Source organism: Abrus precatorius, unplaced genomic scaffold, assembly GCF_003935025.1.
Source record: "Abrus precatorius isolate BTA unplaced genomic scaffold, Abrus_2018 Scaffold9, whole genome shotgun sequence".
In the NCBI taxonomy this organism is placed as follows: Eukaryota; Viridiplantae; Streptophyta; class Magnoliopsida; order Fabales; family Fabaceae; genus Abrus; species Abrus precatorius.
Window position 1 is genome coordinate 18,270,427 of NW_020874439.1, and position 20,855 is coordinate 18,291,281.

At 28.5% G+C, this 20,855-nt stretch overlaps 2 protein-coding genes across 6 annotated transcripts; one reads left to right on the top strand and one right to left on the bottom strand.

Moving 5' to 3' along the window:
* Window positions 1-6,926: 6,926 nt before the first annotated feature.
* Window positions 6,927-9,754, top strand: LOC113849134 (high mobility group B protein 1). 4 transcript variants are annotated; one of them, XM_027478801.1, is made up of 8 exons: window positions 6,927-6,995; window positions 7,745-7,822; window positions 8,044-8,172; window positions 8,249-8,306; window positions 8,397-8,441; window positions 8,644-8,724; window positions 8,809-8,883; window positions 9,433-9,566. In XM_027478801.1, exons 2-8 carry the CDS (start codon window positions 7,755-7,757, stop codon window positions 9,499-9,501), a joined length of 525 nt encoding a protein of 174 aa, XP_027334602.1. In that variant the 5' UTR covers window positions 6,927-6,995; window positions 7,745-7,754; the 3' UTR covers window positions 9,502-9,566. The 4 variants fall into 4 exon arrangements, with proteins under 4 accessions (XP_027334602.1, XP_027334601.1, XP_027334600.1 ...); XM_027478800.1 differs by having other exon boundaries at window positions 6,943-7,030; window positions 7,743-7,822; XM_027478799.1 differs by having other exon boundaries at window positions 6,943-6,997; window positions 7,721-7,822.
* LOC113849133 (probable pyridoxal 5'-phosphate synthase subunit PDX2) lies at window positions 7,030-15,295 on the bottom strand. Of its 2 annotated transcripts, XM_027478798.1 has the most exons (7): window positions 15,027-15,295; window positions 14,803-14,930; window positions 13,739-13,826; window positions 13,543-13,616; window positions 13,035-13,226; window positions 11,280-11,377; window positions 7,030-11,204 (listed from the first exon to the last, which is right to left on the bottom strand). In XM_027478798.1, the coding sequence occupies exons 1-7, from the start codon at window positions 15,079-15,081 to the stop codon at window positions 11,081-11,083; spliced, it is 759 nt and encodes a 252-aa protein (XP_027334599.1). In that variant the 5' UTR covers window positions 15,082-15,295; the 3' UTR covers window positions 7,030-11,080. The 2 variants fall into 2 exon arrangements, with proteins under 2 accessions (XP_027334599.1, XP_027334598.1); XM_027478797.1 differs by having other exon boundaries at window positions 14,803-15,295.
* Between the last annotated feature and the right edge of the window lie 5,560 nt (window positions 15,296-20,855).

Below are 20,855 nucleotides of genomic sequence, written 5' to 3' on the forward strand. Positions count from 1 at the left end.
ATTAAAGAAAGATTTGAGTTGATTTTTGTTAGATCTCTTTGATAAAAGCTGAGATATAAAGTATTTAATACTTGAAAATTATTTTTCTATGTTGTAAATGCTGATAACTAATTTAATAACACTAAAATTTAGCCGATTTATTATAAACTTGTCTTAGTTGAGCTATTGAAATGATTTTAGTCGTGTTGCATCATGCTGAGATATATGTCTTGCATTATTATATAGCCGAGTTACACGTTTAGGTGGGTAGACGTGTAATGATAGAGCATGTTGTGTTGTGCTGTCTGAATCTAGATACCGAAATGGGTCGCTTCCGGACCAGCACGATTCTTACTAGATTACTTAGGATGTGAAACCAGTTGGATATCGTTTTCATGCTATGCATTAGATGGGCTGAGAATGCATGGAGTTATTGCTGTGAGTAATATTTTGCTATATATATATATATATATATATATATATATATATATATATATATATATCTTAAAAAAGTAAGTGGTGTAGAAATAATATTCTCGATTCCTTATAAAAAAATGGGACGTGACATTTTAGTGGTATCAGAGCATGATCTAGTTAAACCTATAGGATGAGGTTGTTAGGCGTTAGTTGTGCATATTAGACATGTGAGTCTTAGGTGTGAATCATATATCATAATTTCTATTCATAAGATTGTGAGGGAACAAGCTTGATCACCTCGGTTCTCAGACATGACAGATGTAGGAAATTTTGGTATATGATACTTGGGTGAGCTATAGGCGAGTCATGCTATATGAATAATAGGTTGTTAAGCTTATTTGTAAATGATTGCTGAGATAAGTGTGTTTGCTATGCTGTGCGAATGCTGAGAATGTTGATATGATGTTATGCTAAGTGCTAAATTGATTAAATTACTATGATATACTTAATATGAATCTATTACTGTAAGCTGAATCTATGAAAATAGCTATGTGGTGGTATTATTGAATGTTAGTATTGCTGATAACTGATTTAATAATACTGAAATTTGACTGATTTATTATAAATTTGTCTTAGCTAAGCTGTTGAAATGATTTTAGTCGTGCTGCATCATGCTAAGATATACGTCTTGCATCATTATAGAGTCGAGTTACACGTTTAGGTGGGTAAACGTGTAATAATAGAGCATGCTGAGTTGTACTATGTTGTGTTGTCTGGATCTAGATACTGGAATGAGTCACTCCCAGACCGGCACAGTTCCTACTGGATTACTTAGACTGTGAAATCAGTTAGATACCGTTTTCATGTTGTGCATTAGATGGGCTGGAAATGCATAGGGCTGTTGCTGTGAGTAATATTTTGCTCTATATATATATATATGATTTTATTTTATTTTTGTAAGCTCACCCTTGCATTTTTGTCTATATTATTGTGTGCGTGTGTACTGTGCTGATCGTACAGTGCTACGTGAGCAGATGTAGCAGGTGTTGCATCTACTTCACAAGCTGAGAGGCTAGTGGAGAAGTGTTAGATTGTGTGAATGTGAGTGATGAATTAGATATATTATGTGTGGTAATGTAACATAAATTATCATCTAATTATATGATCATGATATTGTTATGAAAATGTTATGATATCTTTACATTGTATAGTAAAATGGGATAGACGCTCACCTTTACACCATCCTATAGGTAGTAAAGATGACAACACATCTTGTGCAGATTGACGTAGTAGATATATATGCTAATATTAGATTAAATTATGTATTTATAAAATATAGATGGAATTATCTTCTTAAATTTGTTTTATATACTAATTTACTATTATGGAAGGTTTTATTTTTTTGTAAATTTGATCAATGGTTATACGAAAAAGTTTATTATTTTTTCTAAGATTTTATGAAAATGAATATATTTAAAATAGAGAAATATAGGGTGTTACAACAACCTAGACTAATGTGTCCCTAAATTCAAAAGTAGGAATTTAAAACTTCCAAAAACCAAATGTTACTCCATTCTCTTCAAGTAGTTATATTTCACTTATTAATCTATGATATAACAAAGGGATTTCGAGGTTATTTTCTAAATGTGACCAAAATTATAAATTTAATTTAATTCTTTTCTTCTTTGAATTTGATATTTTAAGAAACAAGTAAATTAATCTTTTCCACACTAGTCTTTTCTTCCCATGTCTCAAAAAATATATAAATATATCTCAAAGTAACATCTATCAAAATTAAAAAGATTCACTAGAAAAGATAAAACTTTTAGCAAAGATTAAATGTAATATAATATATCCACCTTTGTTCCTAAATTGCTACATCAATGCATTTTGTTTTTATTGGCTATAAACATTGCAAGTAAATTATTTTTAAATTTATTATTATTTTAACAATAGACATTAGTCAACAATAAGTCAATTTATATAAATAATTATGAGTAATTTTTTATAAAGTAATTAATAATTATACCCTAAGATATGTTTACTAATATTTCTATCTCTCTTTTCCACAAAAATGAACTATATCCATTTGAAGTTTTAAATTCAAGAAAAAGTGTATGATTAAAAAATACAAATAAATTAGAAAAAAGTTACTCATATTTGAAAACAATTTTTTTTTATTCCAAGTCTCCACATGCTTTTTTTGTTATTTTTTGTATTTAAAATTAATTATTAGCTTCAAGTATTGTTCAAATTTCTTTGCAATCAAACTGCTTCAAAAAATCATTAATGGCTAGATTCAAGTGTTTTAGGTTTTCCTTCATACTTTTATACCCTATTAATCAATGTGTTATGTTATTTTTTTTCTCTTTAGGATTGGTTTACATTTGAGATATGTAAACTTTTTAATTGATGATTGCTATTTTAAACGATAGTATGTGTTGCTGACACATTTAATCAATACTTTAATTGCTCAATTTATTCTTTACATAGCACATTATAAGAAAAAAGTATCATTATGTTTCTTGAAGAACAATGTCATGATAAATACAACCTTATATAGAGAAATTAATAAATATCCTTAAATACTCTCAAGTTCAAATATATAATAGTTAATTTGGTGAATTGAATAATGCAACTAAGTAATGTTAACCAAAATGATGAATTAAGTGACATTATTGTAATGAATAATTGTTTAATATTCTTATAGTTGATTGAATTTATTCATGATAATTTAAATGCTTTCATTCATGTTCTTTAAAAATAAGGAAAATTCATGATTCAACTTTATTAAAAAAATATATAGAATATACCTTGAAAAAAGACAATTGATGTGAAATACAATAATTCCAATAAATTAATAGGAAAGGAAGATTAAAAATTTTCTAGCTTTCTGTGTATTGTAGCTAAAACCCTATAATTATCTCCTCTAAATATAAATGATTCAAGAGTTTTTGATAAAGATGAAGTTGGAACAGTTTATGGGAGTATTAAATAATTATTTTAACAAGTATTAATTTAATTTTAGATTCATTTTTATCATATATGATATGAGTTTATAGATATTTGTTGTATGTTTGTAAAAGTTTTTAATCCTAGTACATGGTAAAGAATTTTTGAAAAGATTACAAATATGATTTGAAGAGTTTATATATAACTAAGTATAAAACTAAAGATAACTTATTGAAAGAAATCAACAAATTGGTCCTATCTCTAATTGAGTTTCTAATAAAGCAAAGATAAATAGCTTTTTTATGAAATGTTTACATAGTTTGCTTATAAGTAAATTATACTAAAATAATTTTGCATTGTAATAACAAGATTTGTAGGCAAGCAAATCAAGACATTGAGTAAAGTAAAACATGTCTCACACACCACTAAGTACATGAATTAACAAGTAAGGGGTTATTCCAATTTAACTATTACTCTTGAGTTCGAGATCTACTAATTACAATTGTATTAAATAATTGGAGAGAGCTTTGCTACCCATATTGGTCATACCCAACTTGAATAAGATTACTTCTTATGATATCTATGGTCTAGAAAAAAAAATGTTTGCAAAAAGATTAAAATTTTGATGAATGAAAAGTATCCTTAAAAATTACAAAATATCATTCATAGATGATATTTATATTATTTTTTAAATGATATGATTATACTATGAATTGTAATGGTTATTACACTTAAGAAATTATGCAAGAAATTTGAACAATGGTGACATCATCTAATGACCAAACTGCTAGATGTATTATTTGAAAAAGAGATATGTATTCTTAAGTGTTGGAAAATGAAAGAAGTGACTATATCCTTCTCTAGTATGGGATTGTATATCTTTCTTATAGTTGCGGACAATACATCTAATGAAGTTATCCAAAGATTAGAACAAGGGATAAAAGGAGCTAAAGGAAAAATATGATGTTGAAGTGGATTTGATGCAACAAAATCAAGACAAATTACTATTAGAATTATCTTTCATGAAACAAGTTATAGGTAATATTTTTATTATTAAGTAACACGAGACTTAAAATCATAGCATAAGTACAATTTCAGTCACATAATGTTAATAAAGTATGCAGTTTCTTATGGTACTAAATTTGTAATTTCATATTTTAATATAGGGCTTATTCTTCTTGTCATTTGCTTAATTTCTTTCTTCCTTTAACTAAGTTTTGACATTGAATCTTTATATTTTACATGTATTTACTTACTATAAATATAAGATTATAGTTATCAAATTCCAATCTTTTGTGATGTGTATGTTATGTGTGACAACTCTTTGAAAGTTAGGTGGTGAAAAAGGTAAAGATTTAAAAATTTTATGTAATAATTTAGTTTATTAAATACTTTAACTTGATTGACTTTAAATTCTTTTACAACTTGAATACTAAAAATTGGTATATTAAATCATATATATATATATATATATATATATATATGCGTGTGTATTTAAAAATTGATATGAATTTTTTTTTTCTTTTTCCCTTTCCTTTTGTTTAAGTGGACAACAAATTATTTTAAATTTTTTTTTCTTTTTCTTGCCTCATATATATGGTAATTATTTAGAAAAATATTATATAACCACATGTTTGAAATTGAAAAATCTTTTTGTATTGATTTTGTTTCTCACACAAAATTACTATTATTTTGATGGATGTTCATTATCTATAAAATTTGACAATTAAGAAAGTTAAATATATCATTTTTTTTAAATTACTTTTTTTTATTTAAAATTATTTTACATTGCTATTTAAATATTTTAGATATAAATATTATTGTCATTAATTTTTTTACTAATTAAATTATCATATTTAAAATATATTAATTATAACTTTTATCATCATTTATAATTATTATTAAAATAATTTTACTGGCAATAGCATATACCAGTAAATGAATAGGAAAAGATTTCAAAAATAAATTTAGTAGTAATTTAAATTGCCATTAATATTTATTACAGTAAATTAAGTTTTTTAATAATAAATTAAAATTTTATCGGTATTTTTACATTGAAGATAAGAGTTAATAATTAATTGTCAAACAATTTTTATTAACTATTTTTATTGATAATAAATATTATAATAATTAATTCTAAAAATTATTTTTAGTGGAGTGAGTAGCTAAGCCTTTCAATACATGAATAAAAAGACAATAAAAAATAGTGGTCCTAGATGCTAGTTGAAGGCTTAAACTTGAAAGTTTCTTAACCATTAAAAAGAACTTGTGTGGAGCAAATTTATAGTTTAGATACTAATTTTTTTAACTTAATTTATTTGTTGAAGCTATACATGAAAGGGAGATAAGTTGGATTCTATTTAAAAACAAATATATCAAAACTCTTTTCCAAACTATATAAATTGAAAAAATATTTAAAAAATAAGTGTCTTAAATCTGAATAAATAGATTATGGTGTTTTAACATGAGATATATCTCCTAAACACTCAATACTGGATGATGAAGGTTTACGTTTTCAAAAACTGATAGAAAGAATATGAGATTTCAAGCCTCTCTCTTTAGATTCAAGGTTAGAAGGCAAGGGTATATCTTATGTGTGTGATTGGCCATATAAGACATTGTTATACTTCCTCTAATTTTTTTTAATAATTATGGATATATCATCTAAGTTATAAGTATTAAAAAATGAATTCATATAATATAATACATATTACAAAATTAAACTAAAAATTAAATAAATCAAAATTAAAAGATAAAATAAATTTATTTTATTAGATTGGTTTGAATTTTAAATTTATTTCCTAAAATTGATTCACTTAAATCCAAACCGCACAAATGTGCACAAATATGAATTTTTTATATGAAAATAATATATGATCTGTGTTGTGTTTTATAATGACAAATTTATAAAATTACAACATTATTATTATGTTTTGAATTGTTCTTTAAATTACAGTTTTAATGTACTTATGAGATTATTAGTCTCAAATCATTTAAAATTTATTATACTTTTATTTTAGATTAAAAAATTGTAATAAATATATACAAGAAGTAAAATAAAAATTCTTTATTACTTACTAATACAACGCAGTATAGACATATTTAATACAAACTATTTCAGATTGAATCAAATTAAATTATATAATTTTAAAATTAAAAAATTGATATAATTAAATTAAGCAAAGTTTTCCTTCAAAATCGATGTTATAAAATTTACGAATATGTTATAAAAAATGGTGATTAATTAGTCCAAATTTCAACACCAGCACTTCCGTGTGCCCTTTATAATTTTATTTTTTTTATCAATTATGATATAAACAAATCAGGGTGGTGTCTTACAAAATTATTTAACTGGTAATTATTGAAAAGCAATAACAATCATTAAATATTAAAAACAATAATAATATCGTTGTCAAGTGCCAACCGGTTGTGGCAGGTGAAAGCTAATTCTCGGGTTGAGTCGTGTGGCGGCAAGGCAACATAGTCTGCATAAGTTAACTGGTAGATCCGGTTGCTTTGATCAAATTCACTCTCTATTGGGTCGTACCCTCTTCTTTAGTTTCTTCTAAGCCTCCCTCTGCTTTTGCTAGTGTTATTGTCTTAGCTTTGATTCTCTGTTCTCTGTTTTCTGTTTTGTTCTGTTTCGCGTGTAAGTTTCTCTGTTACTTATATCTCGTCTTAAAAGGTGACCTTGTTCTTCAATTTTCTTCTTTTTTATTTTTATTTTTTATTTCCCCCTTTTTTTTTTGCTGGGGGAGGGGGGTTTGTTGAATTTCTGTTTGGAAGCTGAGGAAATTCAAAGTTTGTTTTTTTATTTTTTATTTTTTTTTGAAGTGGGTTATGGTTTATGAGAAGGTGAAAAATAAAGGGAGGAGAAAATTACATAAACTAGGCTAAATGAGTATTTGTTGTTTCCATGTTTTTCAATTTTGTTCTCTCTGTCTTTCTCTTTCTCTTTTCATTTGAATTTGTTTCCTGTGGCTTCAAAGGATGTGTATGCTACTATAATATGACTTAAGGATTTTGCATGTGCTTCTTTTTTTTTTGTGATTGTCATATCCTTTCTTTGCTGATTTACACAGTATCTGATTTTTGAATTTTGATGGAAAAATCAACTTTATGTGTGTGTGTGAGAGAGAGTCATGCTGTTGCCACAAAATCTCAAACATATGAAATTCTATAAGGTATTGTATTAGGTGGATATGTGTAACATTTAGTCAGCACCAGTTAACCCCGTAGGGTGCATTTTCTTTTATTTTAGTGGGAGTCCTGTTTCTGTATGAACTAATTTTTTTATTTAACTTATTCAAGTTTAATCTATCTTTTGTCCCTATTTATTTGAAATTTTCTGATTCCTTTGTTTTCATAAAAGCTGTGCATTATTGTCTTGGTACAGGAATTAAACAATGAAGAATGCAAAGGGCAAGGGAGCATTGAAGATCTCCAAAGAAGCTCTGAAGCCTGTTGATGACCGGTTAGCTTCTATTTCATTACACTTGACTGAATTAGTTGAGGCATTTTTATTTTTCATGTAAACATGGATCCCGTTGTGCATTGGGGTGTTGACTTTCTGGTTTCTGGCCCATTTGTTTATGTCTACACATTCTATTAACATCTGATTATACATACTTGATGGTGCATCCAGCTGTTACAGGAATAGTGTAGTGATGGAACATATATCTCTATTGTTTTCAGAAAGGTTGGAAAGAGGAAGGCTTCTAGTAGGCCTGACAAGAGTAGTGCACCAAAGGCAAAGAAGGAGAAGAAGGCCAAGAAAGACCCCAACAAGCCGAAAAGGCCACCCACTGCTTTCTTTGTGTTCCTGTTTGTATCTGTCTTTGCTCTTTCCTTGATATTTCAGTAAGAAAAATTATATGATGTATTTCCTGCTTTGTTATAGTGAGGAGTTCCGAAAGACCTTTAAGGCAGAGAATCCTAGTGTGAAGGCTGTATCAGCTGTAAGTTACATGTTAAACTGGTTCTTCTTCTTTGATGATTTACTGTTTTTAATGAGCATCTAAATTATTTGCTGCACTTTTTAATTGAAGGTTGGGAAAGCTGGAGGAGAGAAATGGAAATCCATGTCTACTGCTGTAATAAGCTCTGCAACTTTTATCTATAACAACACTTTTTTTTTATCTTCTAAATTATTTTAATTTCTTCATTGTGTTTTTGCACAAATGCTGGTTCAATTTAGTTCCAGTATACCAACAATATATTTCTACCGAATGAACTTATTATATTGAAGAAGGGATTTATTCTTTTATGAATTTTGACTCTCTTTGGAATGGAAAGGAGAAAGCTCCATATGAAGCCAAGGCTGCAAAGAGGAAAGCTGAGTATGAAAAACTTATGAATGCTTATAATAAAAAGCAGGTGTGTACCCTGTGGCAATTTTTTTGTTGTGTGCGGTGCTTTGATTGTCTTTCTTATATACTTTATTTTCTATAATGTTGCCAGGGAAGCTCTGCAGATGATGAATCTGACAAGTCCAAATCTGAAGTAAATGATGAAGATGATGAAGCTAGTGGAGAGGTAGTCTTACTTCTTTCCTCTTTTTCTTTATGTTAATTAGGTTATTTAGAATGCATTCTCTTGACCTTAAATTTAGATTGTGATAAGGAGCTTGGACTAAACAAATATTATATAAAATTTCTACACATGTACTTGTATTGGTTTCTTTGGTTTCAGGATTTTAGCTCTAAAGGGTGAAAATGAGATAAAAAAAAGTTTTGTCAAGGAGTAAATGTAATGAGTTTATTATCATAGGGGCGTGGATGGTAAAGAGCATGAATTTATTACCTCTTTTAACTCTTTAAATACATACCAAAAGAAGTTTGTTTAATATGGAGTTTCCGGCATGGATTGAACCTTTTGATTAATACTGTAGCCTTTTTATAATGGAAAGTTTCCCAATAAATTGAGATGCCGTAATCCGTAGTTTAAAGGTGCATAAATGCTATTACTGCTGGGTTTTAAGTTTTTCACAGAAGGAAAGTCTGATTTTTTATTGTTTTGATGATAAGCATTTAAGCACAAAGCCCTCTCTTTTTTCTGAGGTCAGTGTTTTCCCTTTTTGTACAGGAGGACCAGCAGGAGGAGGAGGAGAACGATGACGAGGAGGAAGAGGAGGAGGACGAAGATGATGACTGAGATCAGTGTTTAAAACCTTGGTTATGATGTTTTGTTGGTGAGGGAGGCTATTATATATTCTGACTGTGCATACTAGGTTATTTTGTGTTTGTGCTGGTAGAAAATATGTCTTCTGTAGTTGGGACGATATATTGCCAGCTACTTGAGCTTCCCTCAGTCATTGTTCTTGTATTTCCCTTTGCGCATTGTAGCCTAAAAAGGGTTGCTTTAAGTAATATAAATTTCTTTTTGATCAATGCATGGCATAATTATGCTTAGCGAAAACTAACGACCATCTTATTTACAATGTACATCTATGAATGCGCCTACCATGTTCAATTTAATCCCACTGTGGTTCTCCAGTACTATAGGAACTAATGCCATTCATAAGTTGAAAGGACTAGTCGAATCGGTGGCACTGCTAATATTGATTGAATCATGGTTTTCTGTCAATTGTTTTAGCAAATTGTTCAAACACGAGCGAATATGGACCCATGGGGCTTATGAATATCATATCATAAAGCTGTAATAAGAAAAAAAAGATCTCAAAAATAAACTAAATCAAAACCTGACACCTCCCCGTAACCTTCCAGTCAAATGGCATTGAGCTCGTGTCTCTTTGAATAGAAGGGTTTGGAGGAGAAAGGGGTAACAATTTTTATTTATAAATTAAGAGTTACAATGTTCATGCACAAAAATTTGATTTGATTGAAATATGACAATTTTTTATTACACAAATTTATCAAAATACATGAATGTGTACTTAAAATCATCTGCTTGTGATATTCTGTTCCTACTACTTACGTCCACGTAACCCACATCAGAACTAATGGACATTATAGGTATATTTATTGATTGAACTGGCTTTTGTAATTAAATAAAATCTGCGACTACGTATTGATTGAACATGACAGTACTTACCAAGATAGAAATGAACTTATCTATTAAACTACAAATGGTGCCATTCAATATATCAAAGGAATACATTTCATTATCGGACGTTTTCATGGTAATGTACTATTATTAGGTAAAGAAAAAAAAAAAGAAAAGTTCTTTTTTAGATGCTTTACAAGTAGATAACGGTAGATTTCAACATCCATCAAATTTATAGATCTTAGTAGCAGTAGCTGATTATGGAATAACCAAATCTTCATAATGCCAATCGATATTACTCACAGGCAATATTCTTTATAAGGACCATGCTCTAGTAATACACTAAAAATTATTTGTTCTTTCTAGTTGGAGTTACATGGCCCATAGAAAAAGAACATTAATTGATATTCAAACTTCACACACAGAACACATCGCAGCCTGGATTCTGTAAACAAAATAAGATATATATCTACTTATGATCGACCAACAACAGAAAGAAAATGCTAGAATAAATATTTTATGATGCTTTTCAAGGCACGAGAAAAATGAGTCAGATATGACTACATGACAATAACACCAAAGTCTATAATATAATACTATTTGTCAAAAAGCAACTATTTAGCTACCTTACTGAAATGTAACAATTATCTGATATCAATATCAAGAGAAATTAAATAAAAAAAATCATCCACGGTAATTTTAAGAAAGGCTTCATGGCAATCTGGTCCTATTGAAAGATAGGAAGATCATTCCAGGATTGATGATTGTAACTTGTACCAACTTGCGCAGGAACAAGGCTACTTGACGCCTCTTCTCCAATCTCATTTGCCATTTTCAAGAAATAACTATGCCTGAAAATTTAAATCATTAGAACTCGATATCATATAAAACTGAAAATTCGAAAGCCAAAAACAATTTATATCTACCATCGAGTATCTGCTGTCAATTCAGGATGGAAAGCAGTCCCTAGTACGTTCCCTTGTCTCACGGCAACTATAACTTTACTTTCTTCCTCAGCATTCTCCTGTCATATCCAAAACTAATATGAAACACGGTAATTAATGGGGGGAAAAGACAGACATTGTAGTAAAATTGATTAATTTCCATTAGCAATTGGCAGGCAACGTTTGTATCAAAACTACTAATAGGCAAGTTAGAGCTGTTAGGTTATGGAAGTGAACATTATTTGCAGGACGAGAAGTATCAATATCGCCAAGTTAAGAACTAGAGATAGGGGAAATGTCCAATTAGACCATTTGCATTTCAACTGCTGAGTGGTTTTGAAACTATTACATTACAAGATTGCTTCCTAAAACACCCACAAAAAGCACAGAGGCCTCTTGAAGGAAATAAGTTAAAACAGTAGTATGGTCACCATCGAGTAATTGTGGCTTGCCTTACTAAAATAGACATGCAGTAAAGTTCAGGTGCATTTCCAAATCCATTCCCAAAAGATTATGAAATAAAACTACAATATATATAATACATATGGAAAATATAGTATGCTAATTCTTCATTAAGGGAACTAATCATCTGAGGAGCATTTCCATGAAAGCAGCAAAACCTTGGGAATACTTCCAGCCGCATGCTATTTATATACCATAGGCACACAGGCCAAATAGTCATCACTCCAACTAGCCAAGACAATTCTCTTTTCAAGGACTTCTTACTGCAGTTCAACCTCAAAATTTAAAAATATTGTCCCCTTATGCTAATTTGCTTGTTGTAAAAGCATGTGATTCCACTACCAGTTTATGACGGCAATTTTTTAATGGTAAAACATGGATTACATTAACTTACAATGCCAAGAGAGTGAGAGACTATATGGCCAATTGGCAATCCAAGTTAATAAACTTAATATACACAACTAAACCTAATAGTAACAGTTTATCATTAGTTCATTATATATATGAAAATGAACACAACAAATTTGGTTGGAAATTAAATATCCCATAAGGTAATATTATTAAAGCCAGTTTTGGCAAAAGTAGGAAATTTTTCCAAGAATACATATATTTCTATAAACAAAAGCGGAAATTTTCAGAGAGTAGAGGATCATTGAATAATAGAGCACCAAACTAATAAGAATAGAATATGCATATCCTTGCAATCATTTCTTTCTATAAACAAAACAATTTCCTTCTTTTTTATCTACTCCTTTCTTCTTTAAGTTTCTCCTTCAGAATCTTGGTTTTTCTCTCACGAGACCTTTTAGAATTCAACTATGCCACTGAACCAAAACAATGCAGCACAGAGCAAGAATGTGTACCCCCCCCCCCCCAACCACCACCACCAAGCTATGTTATATAAGTGAAGTTCCCCATGTCTAGTTGGATCTTTATCCTACCTCCAGTGAATAAAATTGCAAAATGAAAGTCTCAGATGTACAACTATGAATAATGTTCATTTGATTTTGTTCATTTTCACATGCTTTCATTATTAAATCCATAATACATTGACCTTTAAACTTATATTCGCTCTCAAAGAAATGACCACTTACAACCTAAAACTAGAATTGACAAATGGTCACACTTTAACTAAAACTTAAGTCAGTGAGATTTACAATTAAGCCAAAACCTGACCTGAGATAAGTTAGAAAATTACATACATAACACTTTTGATCTTATATTAATAAAAGGCAGGCCAAAAGCTTTCTATAGACAGATATGTCAATAACTAACCTTTTTGCCTTCAAAAGAGAAATCAGCACTCAACAAGCTGCTAGAAGGTACAAGATAATCAGCCAGCACCTGAACTTCTGGCCCTGCTTCGAGAATTGCAGGGGCACGAATAAAAATGCCCCGAAATGTGTCAAGACCACCTTCCTTGGAAGCAAGATCTGGCACGGAAAGCTCTGCCTCAAAGCTTTGAATCTAAATAAGCATATCTTTTGGTTAATGTGACCAGAATTATTAGAACACAACAAAACTTGGTTATTATCACATATGGCTGAGTCAGTGTATTGAGAGCCCCAATAGTTTTCCATTGGCACCATTAAGAAAAAAACCACGTTAAACGTTAGGTCATTTAAGAATGATAGTACCCCTTCATTACCATTAAAAAAAATGTTAAGCAGATTTTCTCACATCCAACATTACCACATGCAATAAACATAGGATTCTATGTATGTTTGTTTAATAATTAATATACTATACTAGTTAAGCTAAAATGCATAATGCATGCATTTACCTGGCTTCCAAAGAAATTTCTATGCACAGTACAGTCAAGTCCACCAACCAATTGTTGTCCACCAGTCTTCTGTCCTGAAATGATGTTTGTCATTTAAATCTTTTTATAACTAATATCTAATGTTGCAAGGCTAAGATGCCTGATGTTTCCTAACATTCAACACAATGGCAGAAAGAAGAGGAGAGAAACAAATCACCTATAGCTTTGTTTGCCAAGAATATAAGCCCAGCGCAGGTTCCCCAAACAGGCTTTCCCATTTGTACAAACTCTCGCAATGCAGGAAACTGAAAAATCAAAACAACCAACACATATTATCAACACCAGAAGCATCACTTCATTCCATGAGCATAAAATCATAACATTTGACTGAAAAGTTCCATAGGCTTCCCAAAGACAACACCGCACACGCATTCAAAAAGTGTGTTTTAAATTGCAATTGTGGTCATGGTTGCCATTGCAGCTAACTGCGATGCACATTGCGGCTGTTACAGTGTGAATGTACTTAATATTTTCACTTATTATTACCTGGTATTATACATGTTCAAAATCTCACACCTCTTCCTACTCCCTCGCAAATCTATCATTTCCTTCATCACAAACTTACTACTACCACACTAAAATTTCACTAATCCAAGATAATTCCTAGTAAATATTAAAAGAACAGAATGAATAGTATTTTGTTTGTGGACGCCAATGTCTACTGCAATCCAATACGGCCGTTGCAACAGTTGTGATATTACGGTTGCAGTTTTTTTTTTAATTTAATCATATCACTGCAATGGCAATATTGTGGCTGCAACAAAAGATGTGGTCCACAATTTGAAACACTGACAAAAACACTTAACTCTCTTGCTAACACCGACTATAACAAACAAAACAAAAGAAAGTTTAAAGACAATTCTCGACTCCTTGTTAAAGTGGCTAAAAATATCATCAAAATACTCTCTATATGAATTGGACAATCATCTTCCCCTAAACTAGCTTTTTTGTGTAAGTTAAGCCCGGTTCGTTAATAATAGCTTTTATTTCATTCTTTTCCAATAAGTTAAAAAGAAAACACCAAAAACTATAATCCATCCAATCAAATTATTGTAAACCTCTCTAATTACGACGCTACGATACAGACACACAAGGTATCAAATAGCACAACCAAAAACAATTTACCAATATTTATAAACAGAAAATATAGGGAGACATAAAAAGTAAAAATAATATAAATATATATTAAAGAGCAAGAGAGAGAGATAGAGAGAGAGAGACCAGATTGTGGTATTCAGCGAGCTTAGCCATGGTGGTGCTTTCTCCACCAGGGATGATGAGGGAACCAACGGTGTGAAGCTGTTCTGGCTTTCGAATCTCCACGCCTTTCACCCCTAACCTTCTCAGAGCTGCCACACACAACACAAAATAGTAGTCAGTGCTTATTGTGAGATTAAGCAAAAGAAGGAATGAAGAGCGAAAGCAAAATGAAAAAATGAATGTGCCGGCTATGTGTTCGTTGAAAGATCCTTGTAGCGCCAACACGCCAACGACGGCCATGTTTGGGGTGTGCAAGAACACAGAAAGTTGCGTTTTCACGTTTGTGAAGAAATATATATATATAACACAGAACGAGTTTGGTCCTCTCGTTTGAGCGTGCGCGGTTTGGGGTTAGGGTGATGTTCACTTCACTCTCATTTCAATTGATTCAGCTTAGCCCAAACTCTTTCATTGGAGCAAAGAAATTGTACAACAAGAAACGAAAATGCTAACTGGGGTCTGAAATTTTTTAAAAAATATATATTAAAAAATATAGAAATAAAATTTTTTATTTTTCTAAAAAAAATTATTATCTATTAATTTAAATTAGTGTCCAGACAAAAAAACATGCACGCATTTTAACGCAATTTATTACAATTTTTATTTATTTTTAAACATTTTATATTAATTTATAAAATAAATATTAAATAACATATGTATTAAAAATTATAAATTAAAAGAATTAGAAACTATTTAAATATAATAGAAAGAAAATATACGCATGGTTCCCATATTCATTTATTATTCTTCTCTGTGTTATTAAGAAACTAGGAGAGAGAATGAAACTTATTATTATTTTTTATTTCATCATTATTTTATATATTTTCTTATTTAAATATTAATATACTTATTAAAAATGTCACTTTTCATTTTTCTTCTTTTTCTTTTATTTGCTTTCTTTTATACGAAACAACTTATAAATTTATTTATTGAACTTATTAAATCTTTTCTTTTCATGTTTTTATTATTTTCTTTTTTAAATCAAACAAAGAGTTAGGTTTAGCATCGCGCAATTAAATTTAAACATGATGCATTTTTTATTTATTATTTAGTCAGTTTGGGTGTTTTGCTTGACTCAAAGGTATTTATCTTTTAAATAATTATAAAATATTTTTAAATTTATTTTTTAATATATTGTATTGATATTTTGAGGTTTGAGTAAATTTTAAAAACGTTAAACAAACAATATTTATAATTAAAAGACCTATAATTGATTTAAATAAGTATTTGATGCTTTTAAAAACAATATAAAAAGTTTAAAAGTGATTGATAATTTAAAATTAAAAATATAAAAAATATAATAAAATTAAATGTTTAAATTTTTAAATATAAAATAAATGTGTTTTTATATTAAAAAAAGAGTTTAAAAACTATAACATATAACTTCTACAAATGCACTATTTAATACGAAATGACTTGTAATAAAAAAATGGGTAACGAGTTAATGATTAATTATTTCTCTATAAATATTATTAGTGTGAGAACATCCTTCTATGTATTTAATGTTTATAACTAAAATTATGACGAATTCTTATTTTTTTAGTTTTATATTTATGATTTTTTAAAACTTATATATTTTATGGCTCGTGGGAAGACCCGTTGGTTCTGTGTACTCCACACCATGGGCTTCGCCCACCATTTGTCGTTCTTTATGAAAATTATTTTAAATTAGAAAAAAAAAATGAAAGAGAAACAGAATGGAACCATATTTGTTTGATTCCAATTACGGGATTTGATTTTGTTTACCTTTATGACATAATTAAAAATAAGTATTTATTACATTATCTGTAAACTTAAGAACGCATTGTAGTTTTTAAAAAAAATCTATGGATGTAATTTTTTTAATATTTTAAATAATAAAAAAATATTTATATTATTTTAAAATAAACTACTGTTTTACTGTTTATTAATATAAAATTAATAATTATTATTATTTCATATATAAAAATAATAAAATATAAAGAGTTTACGGCCATTCCTCTCTTCAACCCCCACCATCACCTTTGCTAATGTTCTAACCCTCTTTTTCTTTTACTTTGCTATTCAATCCAATGTTCCCACGTATGATCCACCAATGGTTATGATCCAAAATAACGAAGAGATTCTAGTTCAACATCAAATTGCATTTCTTTTTAAAGCGTTTTAGCTTTTTCTTTTAACAATTTATTATTTCAATTGATGGGGACAACAACACACTAAACACAACCAAAATAAATTCTTCCAACTTGCAAGAAGTATCAAGAGATAATAATAAATATATGACAGTAATTATAATAATATAAATTAAAAATAGATATCAAAACGTTTAATGTAAAAAGTCTTTTCACTGTTAAAAGCTAAAATGAAGGGTACCAAACAAACAACTCTATTATAATTAAATAAGAGTATAAATGAAACTTAATTAAATGCAGAAAATAGTATAACAACTATCCAAATAACAAAGAAACAAAATTTACAAGTGAGAAAAAAATAACAATGAACAACTTCAAAAAGTAGAACTATTATACAAATGATCTTCAGGCCATCATCTATCACAAACCCGATTCTTCATATTTGAAGAACCAATTAATAATCTGATTGATTGTTCATATTGAAGAATTGCACATCCTAAACCTTCTATAAAATTTCTGGCTTGAGCTAACAATGAAAAAATTTCCTATCGTTATATTCTAATAATATGACTTGATTTTTCTTTTTTCTTTTTTTTTTTTCTCTTGGGGACTGCACTTTCTCTCAAGAATGAGTTCTCCCATAATACTGTAACTAACCCGTTTCCACAAATAAATGAGATACGAAATAGGCTTGTACATATGGGATTTTTCTTTATTGGAATGGAAACCAGTATCTAACGTGAGTTAATAAAAATTTACATTGTATGTAATATTATATATGTGTAATATGACTTTTTATTTCTTTATTTATTTATTATCTTTTTACATACACGTATCTCATCAACACTTAAAAAATAATAACATTAACAACACGCAATTTCTCTACAGGATAAAAAGCCCTTTCTTCACAACTAAAATTTTTCTATAGTAAAGGTTAATTACGATAAAAAAAAATATCAGAAACATTAAAGATTTACCTTCTTATAGAGTCTTTAATGACAAAGTCAATACTTATTCTATCATCTTTGGATATAACATTTATCTACATTCAATTAAAGTTGACAAAACGGGAATGTCGAATTGAATCAATTCAAACTTGTTCAATAAAATATAGTGCTTGAGCTTTAAATTTTGAATTGAAATTAAATTCAAACTTTTTTAGCTTAATCTAATCAAGTTTGATGCGAGATAAGCCTATAAAATAAAATAAAAATCAAGTTTCACCCATTTTGAAATTTATTTTTCCATGCTAAATTAGATTGGGTCCTTTTGGTCTAGCATGCTAAAAGTCATTGTTTGCAATGAGTTGGACCAGCAAATCATTGCAAGATCTTTCTTTAAACCTATGTTAGACTAGTAGATATTAACTTCAATTCTTGTAATATAAATCTACCTTAAAACATGATAGATAAAATAGATGGGATTTAAGACCATGTTATTTCTCCATCTTTAAGCACACCAAAGAATTATTATCATAAGGCTAGAATCCTCATGCAATAACAATTTTAGGAGTCATAATTGCATATTACATTGATGCGGAAAAGTAATGTCCATGGAACAAATTCAAGGTCTTGGTTCCTTTGAGTGGGGACAATTATGAAGCACGTGTAGAATGCTTTTTACTTGGGCAAAGCATCTACTGTAGTCTATTAATAATGGATGAAATTAGATTGCATTTATGCATGTTACTACTAATAATTACTGAAAATCTAGTTACAAATAAAAGATTTTGAAAAAATATTATGAATTATTTGAGGGATGCTTATCCCTTAATTAGAGTAGTGCATTTAGTGGGTTTTATAACTTTAGTTTAAAAATTCTTTTTTTTTTTTTTTTAATCTTTAGTTTCATGCCACTATAGGAGATAATTGATGATAGATGAAACAAACAATTGCATATATTTTTGCATGCTTCATGATACTACTTTAACCCAATTTTATATTATGTTTCAAATTTTAAAGTTGATTTTGAAGTTAAACATGAATTATATAAGTGTTTAGAAAGAATAGTAGATGACATGAATAAAGTGGATAGAATTGATAGTCAACTAGAGTATTTTAAAGTTAAAAAGAGTTTTTTTTTTTTGTATAAAAGTAGAAAATTAGAAATTATTGGACTGAAAGTCAAAACTCTAGCATAATAGTAAAAATCTTATGGTGAACAACAAGAATTATAAGAATTTGTTATTCATGTATTAAATTTGACATGTAAATCTATTGTTGTAAGTATAATTAAAGTACTTTTAAAATAGTAAGTTAATTTTTAAAATTACCAAATGGACTACTTTATTTATTTTGTTAAATTATTAATTAATTTTGTTGCTATTTAAATTCATACCAAGCAAAGAAATCGTTTAAAGTAAAGACGATAAATAATGTTATGTTTGTAATGGCTAACTTATAATTGGACAATGATATCAAGAGGAGGAAAGAGCCTAATTTTGCCATTGAAGATGTTGCTTTTGATTATTGAAGTTGGAGAAGCAAGTAGTGGTGCTAGTGGTATAAGTATACCTATGGATAATTTAAACTCTCTCTTTGTTGCAGATGATGATAAGGTCAATATGAATGTAATTAATAAAAATGATTATTTTAAAAATAACTATCTTAATTGGGACTTACAAAATATATTATAGTAGATTAATAAACTTGCAAAACATACTAGTTTGACTCATTATATGTTATATTGGATCTTAAGTATGTAACTTTTAAATTTATGTTTAATTAAATTATGTGATTTTAATTTCTTTATTTATATATTTTCTATATTTATACATGTTTAAGTATAATTTTATATGTTTAGTATCTTACAATTTATAATTTTTACCCTCTTCAGATTTTAGATTGGATCCTAATCTTAACAAAATTGGTATAAAGTAATCTAAATCACAGTTTCATCAGAATGTGTTTTTTTTTTTTTAATGAAAAGTACAAGATTTTATTTTTCAACTTTAAAACTAACAAACCCTTACCAGCGGAGAATCTCACTTTTGGATTCCCCTTCCTCCATCACAGTCAAATGTTGCGCCTCAAACCCAATTTTAATTTCTCTTCTGATATGAGTAGTATCATGCTATCACTGTTGAATGTTCAATGCTAAAGCTCGTACATGCATCGGAAATTATCGATTAAGGATTTTTCATGATTGTCAATTTGTGCATTTTAATATGGGAAAGTTAAAATTATTTATGATGGAATGTTCTAAAAATATCCTTCCCAAGTTTAAAATTGACATTTTCCTCCTGAAAGCCCTCCTTTTCAATCTCAAATAAATAATTAAAAAAATTCAAATCCATCTTTATAAATAAAACTATGAAAGTTTTTTTGTAAAATGACTCTATTTCTTCATATAACTTTCCAGAAGAATGGCACGTCATTCTAAAAATTTTTACTTTTCATTTTTAATTAAAATCATAACTTTTTCATTTATTTTTTTTTTTTGTCTTTTAATATATGTTTTTAAAATTCTACATGAATTAATTACAGACACTTTATATAATTTTTTAAAAAAATATCTTAAATTATTTTCTTTTTATTTCATATTTTAAATCTTATTTCAATTTTTTTTTCTGGCTAGCAGTTATCAATCTAGATATCATTTTATGGCGAGAGTATCAGCTTAATCTGCAATAGTGATAATTTAGTTGGAAAAATGGGCTCAACTTGACTTGGAAAGTAATTTTGTATTAATATGTCAAAACTTTTAAGAATTCAAGAACTAATATGAAGTGAGTGAAATTTTCTTTTATCAAAACTAATATTTTACGGAATTGATGTTAGGTTTCAAGAATGTAAAATAAATGGGAAATTAGTCTTTTAATTTTTTTTTTCAAAATTCAAAGCTGTGTTTTTTATCCAAAGAAAATGATGGTTACGAAGCTTAATTCAAAAAGATATCATGTAG